Genomic DNA, 19738 nt, shown 5'->3' on the forward strand with positions numbered 1-19738 from the left:
CATAACACTTGACAGCAATCAGAGGGTGGAGGAACCCAGGAGAAGCCTGCCTCTCTGCTGCTGCTGCTGGTGAACGTGCAAAACATGCCTCATATCCTGGCAAGAGACACCAATGCCTTTGAATGGAAAAGTCATGCAAAAGGTAGTGGATTCAGCCCAGTCCATCACGGGTAAAGCCTCCCCCCAACTATTGAGTACATCGACTTGCAATGCTGTTGTAGGAAAGCAGCATCCATCAACACAGATCCCCACCACCCAGGACATGATCTCTTCTCACTGCTGCCATCAAGTAGAAAGTACAAGACCCTCAGGACTCACACCACCATGTTCAAAAACAGTTACTGTCCCTCAATCATCAGGTTCTTGAATGAAAGGAGATAATTACACTCATTTGCCTCATCAACAATCTCACGTTAAGGACTCTTTATCTCATAATCCCATTTTCTAGTTATTTATTGCTATTTACTCATATTTGCATTTGCAGTTTGTTGTCTTCTGCACTCTGGTTGATCTTTCATTGATCCTGTTATAGTTACTATCCTGTAGATTTACTGACTATCCCCACAGGAAAACGAGTCTCAGGTTGTGACATATATGAGCTTTGATAATAAATTTTACTTTGAACTTTCAACTGTAAAAAGGAGCTTAAATCAGACGAATTGCACAGAATCAATATATTCTACCGATGGCCGGAGGAATTCTCAGCAGCTTGGGTCTGGTTTACCAAACTTTTACCTTACAAAGCAGGTGATTCGAAACTGTAATCCTTTTGAAGGCCATTTCAATTCTGGATAGTTTTATTTGTTGAGAACATAACTCACGCCCACTGACATAAAGCATTCGTAAGAACTCCAAAGGGCGGTCGATAATGAGACTTACCCAAATTTATTAAAGTCGTCAGTGAGGACGGCAGTGTGAACTTCAATCGGGATTTTAATTGCACTTAATTTAAGGGTAGTTTACTGTTTGAATCTGGTGAAAGTGGTACAACTGTGGATTTTGAGATACAGCCTCTCTCGCTTCTTCTCCAGAATCTGCGTACTCTGTCACCATGAGTTTTGGGGAGCCGCTGACAACTTCGTTGGTTGTTTTATTGAGTGTCCTGCTTCTGGTGAGATTCTTTCAAAACAACCAGCGGCAGAAAGGCAGGCTTCCCCCGGGTCCTCCTGCCCTCCCGATCATCGGCAACCTATTCCAACTGGATTTCAAAGCACCCCACAAATCCCTTATCAAGGTAGGAACTACGTCTGTATTATTTGTTACGAACCCCGTAACTGGGTCACTTACCAGCAAAGATAGAGAGGTCCGTTGAAGTCTGATGATACTATTTTTAACAGTATTTATTAGTAAAAATACACAAAAATAATATCAATGCAAATATACAGATAATATACGTCGTCAATACTAAATCTAAAACTGCGGGTATAATAATAATAAATCAGAAATAAGCTCTATCGTTGTCTAGGGGATAATGATTGTCCGATGGAAATATAAAAGTCACTCAGTTCATGCAGGCTGCAGCCTTTGGGGACCGCTGGGTTGGCAATGGTTGGAGAGAGAGAGAGATTTTTGGGAGAAAAACTTGCCGGCTTTCCTTTTATGGTTTCAATCCGTCGGAGTCTCGTTGGGGTGGCCGTTCACTTGTGGCCTCTTCTTTAGCTAAGCCGTTCTTCCGTGGTGAGCCCGCCAATCCCAGGCAAGGGAAGGACGCACACGAGCCCCCCACCGGCTGTCGCTATTAAACACTGTCACGGGATTTCTAGCCTGGTGCATCTAAAGGGGTTGTTCCCCAGACCCTCTTTTATCCTTACTCACGGGGTCTCAGATGTCAATCAGGTTGGGATGATGCAATCCCTCAACCAGCCCACTCTGGTCATTCCCTGAGGGGCTTCAATGAACAGTACAGTACTCAATACACAATTCCGTCTCCAAGAGACAATAGCCGTTATCAATGGTTTTGTTTCGCTGAGGCCAGGACACATTCCAAACCTTGTGGATTCTCTCTCATATCCTGGGTCCCAGACCCGAATTAATAGCGATCTTGCGATTCTCAAAAAGGAGGGGGCGACTTTGTACCCCTTCGGCCCCTCAGAGTTGCGGCACATTCGTAACATATTTAAATTACACAGAGATAAAATTGTAAAAAAAAACTTCCCCCACTTGAGGCAGCTTTCTTTGACGAAATCGCCGAAGCAGCCATACTAAAGTTGCGTAAGGGCTGATTTTTTTTCTGTAAATCATGGTATCAAATTACTAGAACCTCGCTATTATCCCTCTTTTGCAACCATTTATTAATATTTTGTAACAGTAATTTTGCACTGCACTGCTTCCGCAAACCAACAAATTTCGTGGCATTATGTCCACGATGATACACCTGATCCTGATTCTGACATCGCAACGTTCAAAACTGCTGGGGACAGTTTACAGGCGGGATTCCTGTTCTCTTCTCATTACTGACATTAGGTCCGAAAAGACAGCCGGAATGTATTAGGAAGTTTCTTCCCCCTCCGCCATCAGATTTCCGAATGGTTCCTCACTATCAGCTGTCTTTCTGCACTATTGATTTATTTATTTAGATATTTTAGTGTAATATCACGGCGAGCATTCGTTCCATGACAGACGAGAAAAGCTCCTTTAACTCAACAGCCGTTTCTATTGTGACAAGCAGAGAAAGAAACACCGAGTGGGCGCTATGACCCGGGCAGAAAACCTCAGTCATATACAAACGGGGGAGGTAATTATTACACACCCCGGTTATAGTCAGTGTGACCCCCTACCGTAATGCCATGAAAGCATTTTGAAACAAGAAGAATAAATAGTGCTGGCCACCAGGAAAGCCGGGGGTGAGCTACCCACCCCACTCGACCATATATATATATAATTTATATCTAATATTATATATGTTATTTCTTTATTGATTAAAATAAAGTGTGGAATAGGCCACCACAGCCCTTTGAGCCGGCATAGCCCAGCAATCCCCCAACTTAACGCTAGCCTAATCATGGGATAATTAACCCACCAACTGGTACGTCTTTGGACTGTGGGAGGAAACTGGAGCACCCGGAGAAAACTGACATGGTCACAGGGAGAACGTACAAACTCCTTACAGGCAGTAGCAGCAGGAATTGAGCACAGATCACCTGTACTGTAGATCATTGCTCTGACCACTCTGCTACCCGATAGATTCAACATTACATATAATATTTATATATAATCTATATTATTATAATAATATATTTATGTCTTTCTGTAACATAGTAAATTTAATGTACTAGACTACAGTCGTCAAACAACAAATTTCATGACATGTCAGTGATAATAAACTTGTTTTTGAGGTGCAGAAGACTTCAAAGTTCAGGTTTCGTGTCCATGGACTCACTTTAGTTCTGAGTGCTGTTTGCTTGCGTTTCTTGTTCGCACAATTTGATTTTCTTTTTCCCTCTCTGCATGTGTATGTTGGATTTTTAAAAGTGGGTTCTTTTGGGTTTCTTGTTCTGTGGCTGCCTGTAAGGAGACAAATCTCAAAGTTGTATAATGTCTATATACTTTGATAATAGTCCTTCGAACTTTGGAAACCCCAATGAATTTCTAGCCCATTACTTTAAGCACTCAATTGAAGGAGCAAAGTTTCCACACAGATAGTGGTGAGTGAAGGGAACGAGCTGCCAGAGGAAGTGGTTGAAACAGGTACAATTTGAGAAGCATTTGGATAGATACATGGAGGGGTGGAGCTTGTGCCAAATGCAGGAAATTGAGACCATCAGGGTGGGCACCATGGATGGATGCCCAGAAAATGGGCTGAAAGGCCTCTGTCTGCACTATATTGCACTATGATTTTTATACTTATTGTTAGCCTGTGCCCATCAGGAAGTAATCAAGACTTGTTTTCAGAAGTTCGGGCTATAAACTCTGGAACTGACCATCAGTACGAGGTTTTATTATCACTGAGTATGCTGTGAAATTGCAGCAGTACAGTGCACAAAATAAAAATCGCTCACTCATTCGTTATGTGCCCTGTCCTATGACATGGATGATCATATTCTTCTCAATGACCATGATTGTTGTTGGCAATTTTTCTACAGAAGTTGTTTGCCATTGCCTTGTTCTGGGCAGTGTTTTTACAAGACTGTGATCCCACCGCCCGCCCCCCCAGCCATTATCAATACTCTTCAGAGATTGTCTGCCTGGTGTCACATAACCAGGACTTGTGATGTGCACCAGCTGCTCATACGACCATCCACCACTTGCTCACATGGCTTCATTTGACCCTGATGTGGGGGGGGTGGGTGGCGGCCAAGCAGGTGCTACAATTTGCCCAAGGGTGACCTGCAGGCTAGCGGTTGGAAGGAGTGTCTTACACCTGCATATCTGCACACCGCCACCCAAAAATTACTATAGGTTACAACAAAAAATAGTGGCAAAGCGGAATAGTGGGATGGTGTTCTTGGACAGTACGGAAATCTGATGGATTCCAAAATCACTGAGTGTGGAATTTCAGGCTCTTGTACCTCATCCCTGATGGTAGTAATGAGAAGGGGGCATATCCCAGATGGGGAAGAGTCCTTAATGATAGACACTGCCTTCCTGAGGTATGAACTGTTGAAGATTTCCTTCCAGGTGGGAAGGCCAGTACCCATCATGATAGTTATGAGAAGAGGGTATGTCCAATATTGTGAGGGTCCTTAATGACGGATGCTGCCTTCCTGAGATATCAATTTTTGAGGATGTTAATGTCTGCTCCAAGTGGCACAGAACTTTGGTCATCAGTTCTAATAGTTCCAGTAGTTCAGTGGGTGGCTCTGCATCACTTTGAGATACAAAAGCCTACAGATGCTTGTATCTAGAGGATCTCAGTGGATCACAGAGTGTCTGCAGAGGGAAATGGACAATGAATGTTTCAAATCGAGAACCTTCATGTGGACTGTCCATTTCCTTCACAGATACTACCTGACCCACTGATTTCCTCCAGCATTTGTTCATTCTCTCCAAGAATGTGTGAGTTTCCTCAGGGTGCTCCATTTCCCTCCCACACACATTCCAAAGGCGTACGGGTTAGTAAGTTGTGGACATGCTATGTTGGTGCCAGAAGCATGGTAACAGTTGTGATTTGCCCCCAGCACATCCTTGTACTGTGTTGGTCAGATTTCATATGAATTTATTCAACAGATGTACGTCAAAACATTAAGTGAAATGTATCGTTTACATTAACAATCATCACAATCTATGGATTTGTTGAAGACATCCCACGTGTGTCACCACACATCAATTAGGGTTGGACATTGTCACAAGCAACACATTTTGCTGTTTTGATGTTTCAATGTACAATACAGTGCAAAAGCTTTAGACACAAACTGTATGAATGGCTAGGGTCCCTAAGACTTCTGCACAGTACTGTAGTGATTTTATGTATTGCACTGCACTGCTGCCGCAAAAAGAGAAGAAATTTCATGCCACCCTTTGCCCCTGGCACTCCTTCTGTGCCACCTGTCCCAAGGGCACTCCACCTCACCATGATCAACATCATTTGCTCCTGCCAGATATACAAACTCTCTCTCCACTCCACGTTGACAAATACAGTATTGTGCCTCGGCTGCTTGTTCCCCTAAAGGAATACAGCATGGGTCTTATCTCTCCTCCAGCTAAGTTGATTGACAAACATCGTATGGAGTACAAGATAATAAAAAACAATATATATCTCTTGTATCACCACAGCTGAGTGAGCAGTATGGCTCCGTGTTCACCTTCTGGTTCAGCAGCTTCCCTGCAGTGGTGGTGTGTGGTGCCGAAGCGATGAGAGAGGCCCTGATTGGCCACGGGTATGACTTCAGCGGCCGATATCTCATACCCGTCATCAAAAAAATCTCAGACGGCTATGGTAAGAGAATTTTTAATTTAACTCGAGTTATTTTGTTGCTGCCTCCGCTCTCTTGAAATCTGAATACTTTGTTATTTATACATTTCGGGGCTGTTAATGCTGCTGAAGGAAATGGCGCTTGTTGTTCGTTCTTAGTTATAATTTTAATTTATTATTTAGAAATAAACAGGGACTTTGGGCTCAAGGAGCTGCACCGCCCAGATACTGGGAAAATCACGGGACAATTTACGATGACCAATTAATAGGGTTGTAGAAATGTACAGCACAAAACAGGCCCTTCAGCCCTCATCTAAGAAACACTTGGATAGATACACGGACATTGGGGCCAGGGGGACATGGGTCAAATGCAAGGAATTGGGATTAGCTGTGTGTACAATGTGGACAGCATGGACTGTTTGGGCCAAATGGCCTGTATCCATACTGTAATGCTCTACAACACTTAAGTGAAGGCAGTGTATGACTTCAGTGGTTCTAAGTTTCAATTTAATATCAGAGAATGTATACAGTGTACAACCTGAAACTCTTTCTCTTCATAGACACCCACAAAACAGAAAAAAATCCCAAAGGATGAATGACTGAAAAACACTAAAATCTCAAAGCCCCCCTTCCCTCACTTGCTTCAGCAAAAGTATCAAACCCACACCACTCACCTTGCCAGCAATAGGCTTTAGCTTGTGGAACACAGAACATAGAATAGTACAGCACAGTACAGGCCCTTCAGCCCACAATGTTGTGCCAACCCTTAAACCCTGCCTCCCATATATCTCCTCTACCTTGAATTCCTCCATATACCTGTCTAGTAGTCTCTTAAATTTCACTAGTGTATCTGCCTCCACCACTGACCCAGGCAGTGCATTTTATGCACTAACAACACTCTGAGTAAAAACACCTTCCTCTAATATTCCCTTGAACTTCCCACCCCTTACCTTAAAGCCATGTCCTCTTGTATTGAGCAGTGGTGCCCTGCAGAAGAGGTGCTGGTTGTCCACTCTATCTATGACTCTTAATATCTTGTACACCTCTATCATGTCTCCTCTCATCCTTCTCTCCAAAGAGTAAAGCCCTAGCTCCTTTAATCTCTGATCATAATGCATACTGTCTAAACCAGGCAGCATCCTGGTAAATCTCCTCTGTACCCTTTCCAATGCTTCCACATCCTTCCTACAGTGAGGTGACCAGAAATGGACACAGTACTCCAAGTGTGGCCTAACCAGGGTTTTATAGAGCTGCGTCATTACCTCGCGACTCTTAAACTCTACCCCTCGACTTATGAAAGCTAACACCCCATAAGTTTTCTTAACTACCCTATCTACCTGTGAGGCAACCTTCAGGGATCTGTGGACATGTACCTCCAGATCCCTCTGCTCCTCCACACTACCAAGTATCCTGCCATTTACTTTGTACTCTGTCTTGGAGTTTGACCTTCCAAAGTGTACCACCTCACACTTCACTGAGTTGATCTCCATTTGCCACTTTTCAGCCCATTCCTGCATCTTATCAATGTCTCTCCGCAATCTTTGACAATCCTCTACACTATCTACAACACCACCATCCTTTGTGTCGTCTGCAAACTTGCCAACCCACCCTTCTACCCCCACAACCAGGTCGTTAATAAAAATCAGAAAAAGTAGAGGTCCCAGAACCGATCCTTGTGGGACACCACTAGTCACAACCCTCCAGTCCGAATGTACTCCCTCCACCACAACCCTCTGCTTTCTGCAGGCAAACCAATTCTGAATCCACCTGGCCAAACATCCCTGGATTCCATGCCTTCTGACTTTCTGAATAAGCTTATCATGTGGAACCTTATCAAATGCCTTACTAAAATCCATGTAGATCACATCCACTGCATTACCCTCATCTATATGCCTGGTCACCTCCTCAAAGAATTCTAACAGGCTTGTTAGACACAATCTGCCCTTCACAAAGCCATGCTGACTGTTCCTGATCAGACCATGATTCTCTAAATGCCCATAGATCCTATCTCTAAGAATCTTTTCCAACAGTTTTCCCACTACAGACGTAAGGCTCACTGGTCTATAATTACCTGGACTATCCCTACTACCTTTTTTGAACAAGGGGACAACATTCCCCTCCCTCCAATCCACCGGTTCCATTCCCATGGACAATGAGGACATAAATATCCTAGCCAGAGGCTCAGTGATCTCTTCCCTCATCTCATGGAGCAGCGTGGGGAATATTCCGTCAGGCCCCGGGGACTTTTCTGACCTAATGTACTTTAACAACTCCAACACCTCCTCTCCCTTAATATCAACATGCTCCAGAACATCAACCTCACTCATATTGTCCTCATTTCTTCTCATTGGTGAATACTGAAGAGGATTATTCATTGAGGACCTCGCTCACTTCCACAGCCTCCAGGCACATCTTTCCACCTTTATCTCTAATTGGTCCTAACTTCACTCCTGTCATCCTTTTGTTCTTCACACAATTGAAGAATGCCTTGGGGTTTTCCTTTACCCTACTCGCCAAGGTCTTCTCATGCCTGCTTCTTGCTCTCCTCAGCCACTTCTCAAGCTCCTTTCTTGCTACCCTATATTCCTCAATAGCCCCATCTGATCCTTGCTTCCTAAACCTCATGTATGCTGCCTTCTTCCACCTGACTAGATTTTCCACCTCACTTGTCACCCATGGTTCCTTCACCCTACCATTCTTAATCTTCCTCACCGGGGCAAATCTATCCCCAACATCCTGCAAGAGATCCCTAAATATCGACCATATGTCCATAGTACATTTCGCTGCAAAAACATCATCCCAATTTACACCCGCAAGTTCTAGCCTTATAGCCTCATAATTTGCCCTTCCCCAATGAAAAATTTTCCTGTCCTCTCTGATTTTATCCTTTTCCATGATAATGTTAAAGGTCAGGGAGTGGTGGTCACTGTCCCCCAGATGGTCACGCACTGAAAGATCTGTGACCTGACCCAGTTTGTTACCTAATACTAGATCCAGTATGGCATTCCCCCTAGTCGACCTGTCAACATACTGTGACAGGAATCTGTCCTGGACGCACTTAACAAACTCTGCCCCATCTAAACCATTGGAACTAATCAGGTGCCAATCAATATTAGAAAGTTAAAGTCACCCATGATAATAACCCTGTTATTTTTGCACCTTTCCAAAATCTGCCTCCCAATCTGCTCCTCGGTATCTCTGCTGCTACCAGAGGGACCTATAGAATACTCCCAATAGAGTAACTGCTTCCTTCCTGTTCCTGTCTTCCACCCATACTGACTCAAAAGAGGATCCTGCTACATTACCCACTCTTTCTGTAGCTGTAATAGTATCCCTGACCAGCAATGCCACTCCTCCTCCCCTTTTCCCCCCTCTCTATCCGTTTTAAGCACCTGAAATCCAGAAATATTGAGAATCTATTCCTGTCCTGGTGCCAGCCAAGTCTCTGTAATGGCCACTACATCATAATTCCATGTATGTATCCAAGCTCTCAGTTCATCACCTTTGTTCCTGATGCTTCTTGCATTGAGGTACACACACTTTAGCCCTTCTACCTTACTACCTTTACACCCTTTATTCTGTTTCTCTTTCCTCAAAGCCTCTTTATATGTTAGATTTGGCATTACTCCATGCACTATACTTGCAGTTCTCGCATAAACTTTATCCTCCTCCACCTCACTATCTGCTCTAACACTCTGGTTCCCCTCCCCATGTAAATCTACTTTTAACCCCCCTAGAGCAGCACTAGCCAACCTTCCCACAAGGATATTAGTCCCCCTCCAGTTCAGGTGCAACCCGTACCATCGGAACAGGTCCCATCTTCCCTTGAACAAGGCCCAATTATCCAGAAACATGAAGCCCTCCCTCCTGCACCAACTCCTTAGCCACGTATTTAGCTGCATTATTTTCCTACTTCTAGCCTCACTAGCACGCGGTATGGGTAGCAATCCTGAAATTGCAACCCTGGAGGTCCTGTCCTTCAACTTTGCACCTAACTCCCTAAACTCTCTTTGCAAGACCTCCTCTTTCTTCCTATCCATGACATTGATCACAAGGACCACAACATCTGGCTGCTCACCCTCCCTCTTGAGAATACTGAGAACTCGATCCGAGATATCGCGGACCCTGGCACCAGGGAGGCAACAGACCATCCGGGATTCTCGATCCCTCCCACAGAACCTCTTATCTGTCCCCTATCACCACTGCTCTCCTCTTTTCCCTCCTTCCCTTCTGAGCTGAGGGTTCAGTCTCGGTGCCAGAGATGTGACCACTACAACTTGTTCCTGGTAGGTCATCCCCACCGACAGTATCCAAAACAGTGTACTTATTGTTGATAGGAATGGCCAGCGGGGTGCTCTGCTCTTCCTGTCTATTCCCCTTCCCTCTCCTGACAGTCAGCCAGCTACCTGTCTCCTGACTCTTAGGGGTGACTATCTCCCTGAAACTCCTGTCTATTTCTGCCTCTGCCTCCCGAATGATGCAAAGTTCGTCCAGCTCCAGCTCCAGTTCCCTAACTCGGTTTGTCAGGAGCTACATCTGGATGCACCTTTTGCAGGTGTAATCATCAGGGACAATTGTGCTCGTCCTGACCTCCCACATACTGCAAACGGAGCACTCGACTGCCCTAACTACTGCCTCCATTACCTACTTTCTAAGCTAACTAGATTAATTAAAAGAACATACCCAGCCTTACCTGACTGGGAGCAAGCTCGTTCTCAGCCTCTGCTTGCCAAAGCCTTCCTACTCTGTCTCCCACTACTCCGTCGCCAGCTCCTCCAATGCCCGCTCCATTAATCTGCTCACTTTTTAAACTTTCCCACTGATCTCAGAGGCAGACCTTCACATGCTTGCGCGGTTGTGCCCCATTCAAACTGCCGAAGAAATGACCGTTGAAGCTGTGACAATGTTCAATCTTCAGCTACTGTCCATTTTAAATGTGTTGTTTATAACTGCAAGATCCTGCTGTACTTTAAGAACTTGAAGTGGTGCAGGTCTGCCCCATCAGTGAGTTGCTGGTTGGTGGAGAAACTGAAGGAGCTGGACTTGCTGCAGATTGTGACGCTGCTTGCATCAGAGAGGCTTTGGAGGAGTTGGTGAGTGAAGGAGGTGTGCAGTGATCACAAGACCCTTTTGGACACTGTTAATGTGAAATGCTGCAAGTCCGATTCACTGATTTACTGGGAGACAGCAGGGTCAGACGGCAGAACAGCTGCACGGCCTCGGTCATAGTGAGGACTAGGCCTCAAGCCGCGGCATCACCTGCTTTACAGCTGCTCGCAGAGAGGCGTTGAGCAGGTGGGGCAGTTTGGAGCGGTTACTAGGCTGGGTCAGTGGTGCCCGCCAGTGTTCGATCCCATTTTTCTGTAATCATTATTGAGGTTACACTGTGGAATGGGCCCTTCCAGACTTTGAGCTGAGCCACCAGCAATCCCTAAGTTAATCACGGGACAATTTACACTGACCAATTTACCTATCTACAGGTACATCTTTGGACTGAAGAAGGAAACCGGAGAACCCAGAGGAAACCCACACGGTCACAGAGAGGATGTACAAGCTCCTTACAGGCAGTGGCAGGAATTCAATCCTGGTTGCCTCTATTGTAAATCGTTGTGTTAACCATTATGCTACTGTGCTGTCCCATAATTAGACCATGAGGCATGGGAGCAGAATTGGGCCATTTGGCTCAACAAGTCTGCTCCACCATTCCATTATGGCTGATTTATTATCCCTCTCAACTACATTCTCCTGCCTTCTCTCCATGGCCTTTGACTAATCAGCCTCCACTTTAAATATACCCAAGAACCTGGCATCCTCAGCCACCAGTGGCAATAAATTCCACAGACTCACCACTCTCTGGCTAAAGAAAATTCTCCTCATCTCAGTTCTAAACGGATGACTCTCTATTCTGAGGCTCCATCTCTGGTCCTAGACTCTCCAACCATAGGAAACATCCTCTCCATATCCACACTGACTTGGCCTTTCAATATTTGACAGGTTTCAATGAGATTCCCCCTTCATTCTTCTAAACTCTAATGAGTACAGGCCCAGAGCCTTCAAATGCTCCTCAAACCCTTTCATTCCTGCTTCCTTGGGTAGGCAACTTGCTGAGTCAGCACGGATAAAATGGGCTTCCAATCTGTATAACCCTAGGATAATCCCAGGATTTAGAATGGGGAAATCAGCTCCAATTCACTCAGTGGAGTTGGATCACTTTGCAAAACAAAACTATCACAGCATTAAAGCCTTGATACAATCTCCATTCCCATTAACAATTCTATCAGGATCAGGTTTAATCTCACTGATGGACGCTGTGAAATTTGTTGTTTTGTGACAGCAGGAGTCACAGTGCGGGCAATTATGAAACTGACCTTAAACTTGCTCATGACATTTCCTCCAGTGACCCAGAAATCACATTATGCATTCTACCAAACTGGCATCTATTTGATGAAGCAACTGTATCATATTCGAAACTCTCCCAGTATAGGTAACATCCTCTCCATGACAACACTGTCTAGGCCTTTCAATATTCGGTAAGTTTCAATGAGACCATAAGACATAGGAGCAGAATAAGGCTGTTCAGCCCATCGAGTCTGCTCTGTTATTCTGTCATGATGGATTTATTATCCCTCTGAACCCTATTCTCCTGCCTTTGGTGCCCTGACTAATCAAGAATGTATTAAACTCTGCTTTAGAACATATGAATGTTTTTGAGAAAAACAGGCCATTTGGCCCAACAAAGCTTGCCAAGTTCCTATTCACACAGTGTGCTCAAATAACTATCGAGCTTAGATTTATAAGTCTCTGAGGTACGACTCTCAACTACTACTAGGTAGTTTGTTCCATGTGCCCAGAACTTGCTGTGTGAATAAGTGCTTCCTGATGTTAGCCTGAAATCTCCCTTTAACCAGTCTCCACCTACTACCCTGTGTCCTCATTGATGGATTAATTTTGAAGTGGCAGCGGGGCTGCTGTCCACCTTACTTATACCCTGAAAGATAATGAACACTTCTGTCATGTGTCCTCTCATTCTATGTCTGCTAAGACAAAAAAGATTTAATTCTTTCAATCTTCCTGAATAGCTCATACCCTGCAGAGCTGGAAAGAGTCTCGTTGTCCTTCTCTGATCTATCTCCAGTGACTTTACGTCCCTCACAAAATATGGAGACCAAAACTGTGTACAGCACTCAAGGTGCGGCCTCACAAACACATTATACAGCTTAATAAGAACCTCTCTAGACGCAAACTCCACTGAGTGCATTGTATTACCCAACAATCTATTAGCCTTCCTAATCGCTTCTATGCATTGTCCAGATGTTGATCGTGATGAGTCTTCCAGGACGTCCAAAACCTTCTCATACAGTGCACTTTTTAACTCAAGAATCCCCGTTGTATATTTATATCTAGTATTTCTACTTCCTATATGTAATATTTTACATTTACTTACATTAAACTTCATCTGCTATTTATCTGCCTAAATCTGGATTTTGTTGAGATCTAACTGTATTGATTCTGCTTCCTGAATGTTTCAGTCCATCTCCTTAATTTCATGTCATTTGCAAACTTTGTCAGTTTATTTCTTATGTGCTTATCCATATCATTAATGCAAAGTAAATTAGCAGCAGCCCCCAAAACTGCTCCCTGCTGAACCCCACTATTAACATCTTCTAGGTGTGAAAATGATCCTCTCACCTTAACTCTTACTATATCTTAATCTCTTACTATCTTTCCTTTCGGGTAGTCCTGATGAAGGGTCTCGGCCCGAAACGTCGACAGCGCTTCTCCCTATAGATGCTGCCTGATCTGCTGTGTTCCACCAGCATTTTGTGTGTGTTGTTGTTCTCTCACCTTAACTCACTGTTTTCTGTTTTACAGCCAATTTTGCGCCCATTCACACACCTTACCCTGAATCCCTATTTCTTGTAATTTGATTATTAACCTCTCATGGGGTACCTTGTCAAAAGCATTCTGGAAGTCCAAACATGAGGAAATCTGCAGTTGCTGGAAATTCAAACAACAACATACACAAAATGCTGGTGGAACACAGCAGGCCAGGCAGCATCTATAGGGAGAAGCGCTGTCGACGTTTCGGGCTGAGACCCTTCGTCATACACCCAATGTTATTCCTTTATCCTTATAGCTTTCAATTCTAAGAGAAAGGTAGTACAGTCTGATGTGACCAGAATGAACATTAAATTCCCCTTAATGTTATTGTCCGGAGCCCTTGGACCGGATCGAGACCCGGAACGCGGATTCCGGACCGGACTGGACCCTGACACTCATAAAACTTCAGCATATTAGTAAAACATGATTTCAGTTTTCTCAACCCATGCTGGTTGTCTGCTAACATGCTTGTTCTTATCAGCTACTTTTCCACCTCATTCATTATTAATGTTTCCATTATCTTACCTGTGATGCACATTAAGTTTACTAGGGTCCATAGGTCTATAGTTACTAGGGTCTGTATGGTCACCCTTCTTGTATACTGGGACAACGTTAACCCATTTCCAGTCCTTGGGCATTTCACCAGTCTTCACTGACTTTTGAAAAATACATGTTAGGGGTTTGTATATAGAATCACAGACCTCTTTAAGTTCCATTGGATATATGTTGGCTGGCCCTGGAGAATTATTAACTTTCAGTCTTTTCAGCTGAAGCATGACCTCATTTTCTAAGATCTCTAAGTCACTTAAAACAAGCTTATTTTTCTCTGTACTTACTGGCATGTTGCTAACATCTTTGTGGGTGAGTACTTTAGCAAAACGTGTGCAAAGAGTATCCACTATGTCCTTCTCTGCATAATTTATCACCTTATTATTATTCCTAATACACTTAATGTCCTCCTTGACTTTTCTTTTACTATTAAAGTATTGAAAAAATCCCTTGGGGTCAATTGTAGCATTACCAGCAATATCCTTCTCAACCTGCCTTTTGGCAATTCGAATTGCCCTCTTGACCATAGCTCTCAAATTTTCAAATCCCCTTTGGTTAACTTCATTACTATTTTTTCTGTATTCTTTCTCTAGCTGTCTTTTCTTCAATAATTTTATGTATATCTTTAATTATCCATGTATTTGATCTATTGTTTTTATTGCTTCGGTAGGAACATTTCCTTCACTGTGTGTATTACCTCTTTAAATCAACCCCATTGTTTCTCAACTGACTCAATGTCAAGCCATTCCTTCCAGTTTACTTTCTGAAGTCTTTGTCGCATCTGCACAAACTTTGCCTTTCTGAAATTCAATTTAATGGTTTTGGATTTTACTGATATATATATTTACACAAAGCATCAACACTAATAATATTATGATTGCTTGATCCTAAAAGCTCAATGACTTCCGTGTCCAAAATTCTATCATGATTGTTGCAGAATATCAAGTCTAGACAGGCCTTCCTCCTTGTTAGTGCAGTTACGTATTGGGTCAAAAACAATCATTATAACTCAATGAATTCACATTCCTCTAATTCTTGAGTCACTTGGTTCTCCCATTCAACACTTGGGAAATTAAAGTCACCCATAACTATATTATCACCTCAGAACTTGCTTTTCTAATATTCTGATAGTTGTTTATTAAAGTCTCTATATGCATGAGAGGGTCTATAACATAGTCAATGTTATTCCTTTATCCTTATAGCTTTCAATTCTCACCGAGATATCTTCGCTAAGTCTTGATTCATCTCCGATCACAAGGAGCCTCATGTTTAAATTCTCCCTATGTATGTGGCTACTCCACCACCTTTACCATCTTGCGTATCTTTACTAAACAAAGTATATTCTTTAATACTATATTCATCACCATCCTTTGAGGTCAGCCAGGTTCAGTTATTGCTGTTGTATCATATTTATACACACTAGCATGTAATTCCAGCTCATTTATTCTTAATAGTTCTTGCATTTATACAGGCCATCCCCAGTCTATTACTAAAGTTTTTCATCCTATTCCAACCCATTTTTATATTTTTGAAGCCTCTAACCTACACCATGATTTGAGCCACACATTAAATCTTATCTGCTTCAGTTTACCTGGACTGGTACCTTTAAATATATAATTGTCTGTGGCAACAAATTCCACAGATTCACCCCTCTCTGGCTAAAGAAATTGCTCATCATCTCTGTTCTAAGAGACGTCCTTCAATTCTGAGGCTCTGGTCCTAGACTTCCCCAATATAGGCAACATCATTACCATGGGCGGCATGGTAGTGTAGTTGTTAGCACAATGCTTCACAGCACCAGTGATCCGGCTTCAATTCACGTCACCAACAGGAAGGAGTTTGTACGTTCTCCCCATGACTGCGTAGGTTTTCTCCAGGTGTTTTGGTTTTCTCACACAGTCCAAAGATGGTCTTGAGTGGGTAGGTTAATTGGTCGTTGTAAATTGCCCCGTGATTAGGCGAGGGTTATATAGATAAATCTTCTCCATGTCCCTTCTAGGCCTCTCCATATTTGATAGGTTTCAATAAGAACCTCCGCTCCCACCCCCCCTTTGTTCTAAACTCCAACAAGTACAGGCCCAGAGTTATCAAATGCACTTCCAATATTAGCCCTACGATTCCTGAAATCATCCAGGAAGTACAGTGCTAGAGTTATCAAATGCTCCTCGTCCATTAACCCTATAATTTCTGAGATGATTCTTATGAACCTCTCCAATTCTTTTACGGTTCCTTTCTGTTCGTCTTGTAACATCTAATCAGGGAAACCTTGGACTGTGTTTGGTGACCAGGAACACCAGCTGATTTAACTGTGGAATTCTATAGTAGCAATTCCTAGCTAGAAGAATGGGCTCTGGGATGAGGAACTTATGCAGGGTTCTCAGATTATTAACTGTAATGTTAACTGCATATATAAAATGGCTTCTCTGTAGCATTATAAGGAAATGGCTTCTTTGTAGGTAACTGATGAGGTAATGCTCTGTTTAGCTGAGATGTTTGGGTTATAATTATTGATAACGAAGGAACTAATCAATGGAAGCGAAGTTATTCTATCTGTATGTGTGGGAACCTGGAGTCAGTGGCGGGATTTTCGGGAGGAAAACTGGAGAGGAAGGACGTGCTGGACGCACTCTGGTCGACCACCGAGGTTGGTCCCAGATGGTGGGTCAAAGAGGTCGGAGGGGGTTGAATAGTGGACAGAAGGCTTTGATAATTGAGCTCCAACGATTGTGCACGAATTGATTGAACTCTGATAAGTTTTGGCACCCTTTTCTTTCTTTTTATATTGTATCACTATTAATTAACTAGTTCCAGTAAGATTTATAAAGTGTAATCTGTAAAACGTACATTGTGTGCTCTCTGATATTGTATGTGAGAGTTTGTACCAGTGTGCATTACACAGCGCCTATGCAAACAGGAGACACGGTTTGGCGGGTAGACGTATTTTCCCCTAAACAAACAAAAGCTGATAGTCCTTAGCGTTACACTTAGGTATCTCGGCAGTTGTAAGGAAGGGTAAAGAATAAATTGGGAAACTGGTTAAGAATATTTGCCCTCAGACAATAGACAACCCCTTCCAAAGGGACGTTAACCTGAGATCTCTTTTGCAGGAGTTGGTTTCAGCAGTGGTGAGAGATGGAAGCAGCTTCGGAGATTCACTCTCAGCACCTTGAGGAATTTTGGAATGGGGAAAAAGAGCGCTGAGGAGAGGATTCAGGAGGAAGCCCAGTTCCTGGTAACAAGCTTCAGGGATAAGAAAGGTTTGTCACTACTGCATTCGAGGACCTGCTTTCTCCCCGTATCCATTCATGTCCTGACTAATCATGAATCTATCCACATTTGCCTTAAATATATTGAAAGACTTGGCCTCCACAGCCGCCTGTGGTAATAAATTCCACAGACTCACCATTCTCTGGCTAAAGAAATTCCTCCTCACCTCTGTTCTAAAAGGACATCCCACTATTCTGAGGTTGTGCCCTCTGGTCCCAGTTTCCCCCACCGTAGGAAACATCCTCTTCACATCCACTCTATCGAGAATTTTCAACATTCGATCGGTTTCAATGAGGTCACCCCTCATTCTTCTGAATTCTAGTGAATACAGTCCCAGAGGCAGCAAATGTTCCTGATATGACAAGCCTTTCAATCCAGAATCATTTTTGTGAACCTCCTCTGGACCCCCTCCAATGTCAGCATATGCTTCCTTAGATAAGGGGCCCAAAACTGCTCACAATACACCAAGTATTGAGGCCTCACTGGTTCTGTATCAAGTAACTAACTGATACCTTTTGAACGGAGATGTATTTAATACCTATAACACCACACACAAAATGCTGGAGGACCTCAGCAGGTGAGGCAACATCTATGGAGAGGAATAAACAGTCGGTGTTTCTGGCTGAGACCGCTCATCATGATTGGAAAGGAAGGGGGAAGATGCCAGAATAAGGTGAGAAAAGGTTATTCCCCACTGTGGCCTCCTTGTGTGTGTTGATCTGGAGAATCTCTTGTGTTTAATGTGCCAAAAACATTTAGGACTGCCCCAAAATTTCATTTTAACGTCCTATGATTTTCTAAATGGCCTCTTTAATTGAACCAGGTGAACCTTTCAACCCAAACTTTCTCCTGCGAGGTGCAGCGTCAAACATCATCTGTTCCATCACCTTTGGAAAACGATTTGATTACGAAGATAAACAACTTCTCTGGCTGACGGAGCTGGTTGCAGAAGATGCCCGCAGTTTGACTAGCCCTTGGATACAGGTATGTCTCTTTACAGTGGATTGTGAGAGTTACTGAAGTTAAGAGCGAACATATTTTCATCTGAGACTCAGGTGGTCAATGTGTCAGTGAAACTGAGAGATTCAGGATCAACATTAATTATTTATCAGCATGATAGTTAGAGCACATTTAATATTAACAAATGCTAATTTAAACAACACACACAAAATGCTGGAGGAACACAGTAGGTCAGGCAGCATCTATGGAAATGAATAAAGAGTTGATGCTTTGGGCCAAGACCCTTCTTCAGGGCTGGAAAGTGAACCATAGGAGAAAGGGAAGGGGGAGGGGAACCAGGGGGGTGATGGGCAGGTGAGGAGAAGTAAGAGGCCAGGGTGGAGAATAGAAGAGGGGATGGGGCAATGGAGAGAAAAAACTTCTTATCGGAATGAGAAATTGATATTCATGCCATCAGTTTGGAGGCTACCCAGACAGAACATCAGGTGTTGCTCCTCCACCTTGAGATGGCCTCTTCTTGGCACAAGAGGTCACCATGAACCAATGTGTCAGAATGAACAGGAATTTCAATATTTGGCCATCAGGAAGTTTCGCTTTTGGCAGTTGGAGCGGAGGTGCTCAGTGAAGCAATCCCCCAATTTACAATGGGTCTCACCAATGTAATATTTTTGCAATATACTTTGTAATGTAATACAGTATTTTTGCAGTTGTGACATCAGATCTAATTTTGGATGGCTATTTCCATATTGTTGTTCCCAGACTATTTTAATACTTGTAACAATGTACAAGTCTACCTGTCTCTCAGTCTGCTGACTGTGAAAATGCTCATTGAAGATTCAGATTCATTTATCACCTGTACACTGAAACATTCAGTGCAATGCATCATTTGTGTTTAAAAACCTACACAACGTAAGGCTGTGCTGGGGAAAGCCTGCAGGTTTCACCAACTCTCCGGTCCCAGCATATCATGCCTGCAGGCTTCAGCAGAACAGCACAACATGCCAGCCGCTTTTCCACCCTCCCACCCACTCTCACAAACAGGTCTCCAACCTCGGGTCGGCCTCCGACCGGCAGTCCTTGGCCCCGGACTCTCGGACTTGCAGATATTAGTCCTCCACAACCTCTAGTCCCTTGTGTGGACTCACTGATGTCAGACCTCTGACTACCGGACATACTGACCCAGGGACACATTGCTGGATTTGACCTCCAACTTTGACCTCTGGGTATTGA

At 43.5% G+C, this 19738-nt stretch overlaps 1 protein-coding gene across 1 annotated transcript in view; it reads left to right on the forward strand.

Moving 5' to 3' along the window:
- The first annotated feature begins 917 nt into the window (after nt 1-917).
- The window catches only part of LOC140737367 (cytochrome P450 2C23-like), a 45804-nt gene continuing 26983 nt past the window's right edge, over nt 918-19738 (forward strand). Inside the window, exons 1-4 of the mRNA XM_073063828.1 lie at nt 918-1234; nt 5713-5875; nt 17389-17538; nt 18372-18532. Coding sequence (XP_072919929.1) covers nt 1052-1234; nt 5713-5875; nt 17389-17538; nt 18372-18532 — 657 coding nt within the window. The 5' untranslated portion in view covers nt 918-1051. The remainder of the gene's footprint in view (nt 1235-5712; nt 5876-17388; nt 17539-18371; nt 18533-19738) is intronic.

This window comes from Hemitrygon akajei, chromosome 12, assembly GCF_048418815.1.
Source record: "Hemitrygon akajei chromosome 12, sHemAka1.3, whole genome shotgun sequence".
NCBI lineage: Eukaryota > Metazoa > Chordata > Chondrichthyes > Myliobatiformes > Dasyatidae > Hemitrygon > Hemitrygon akajei.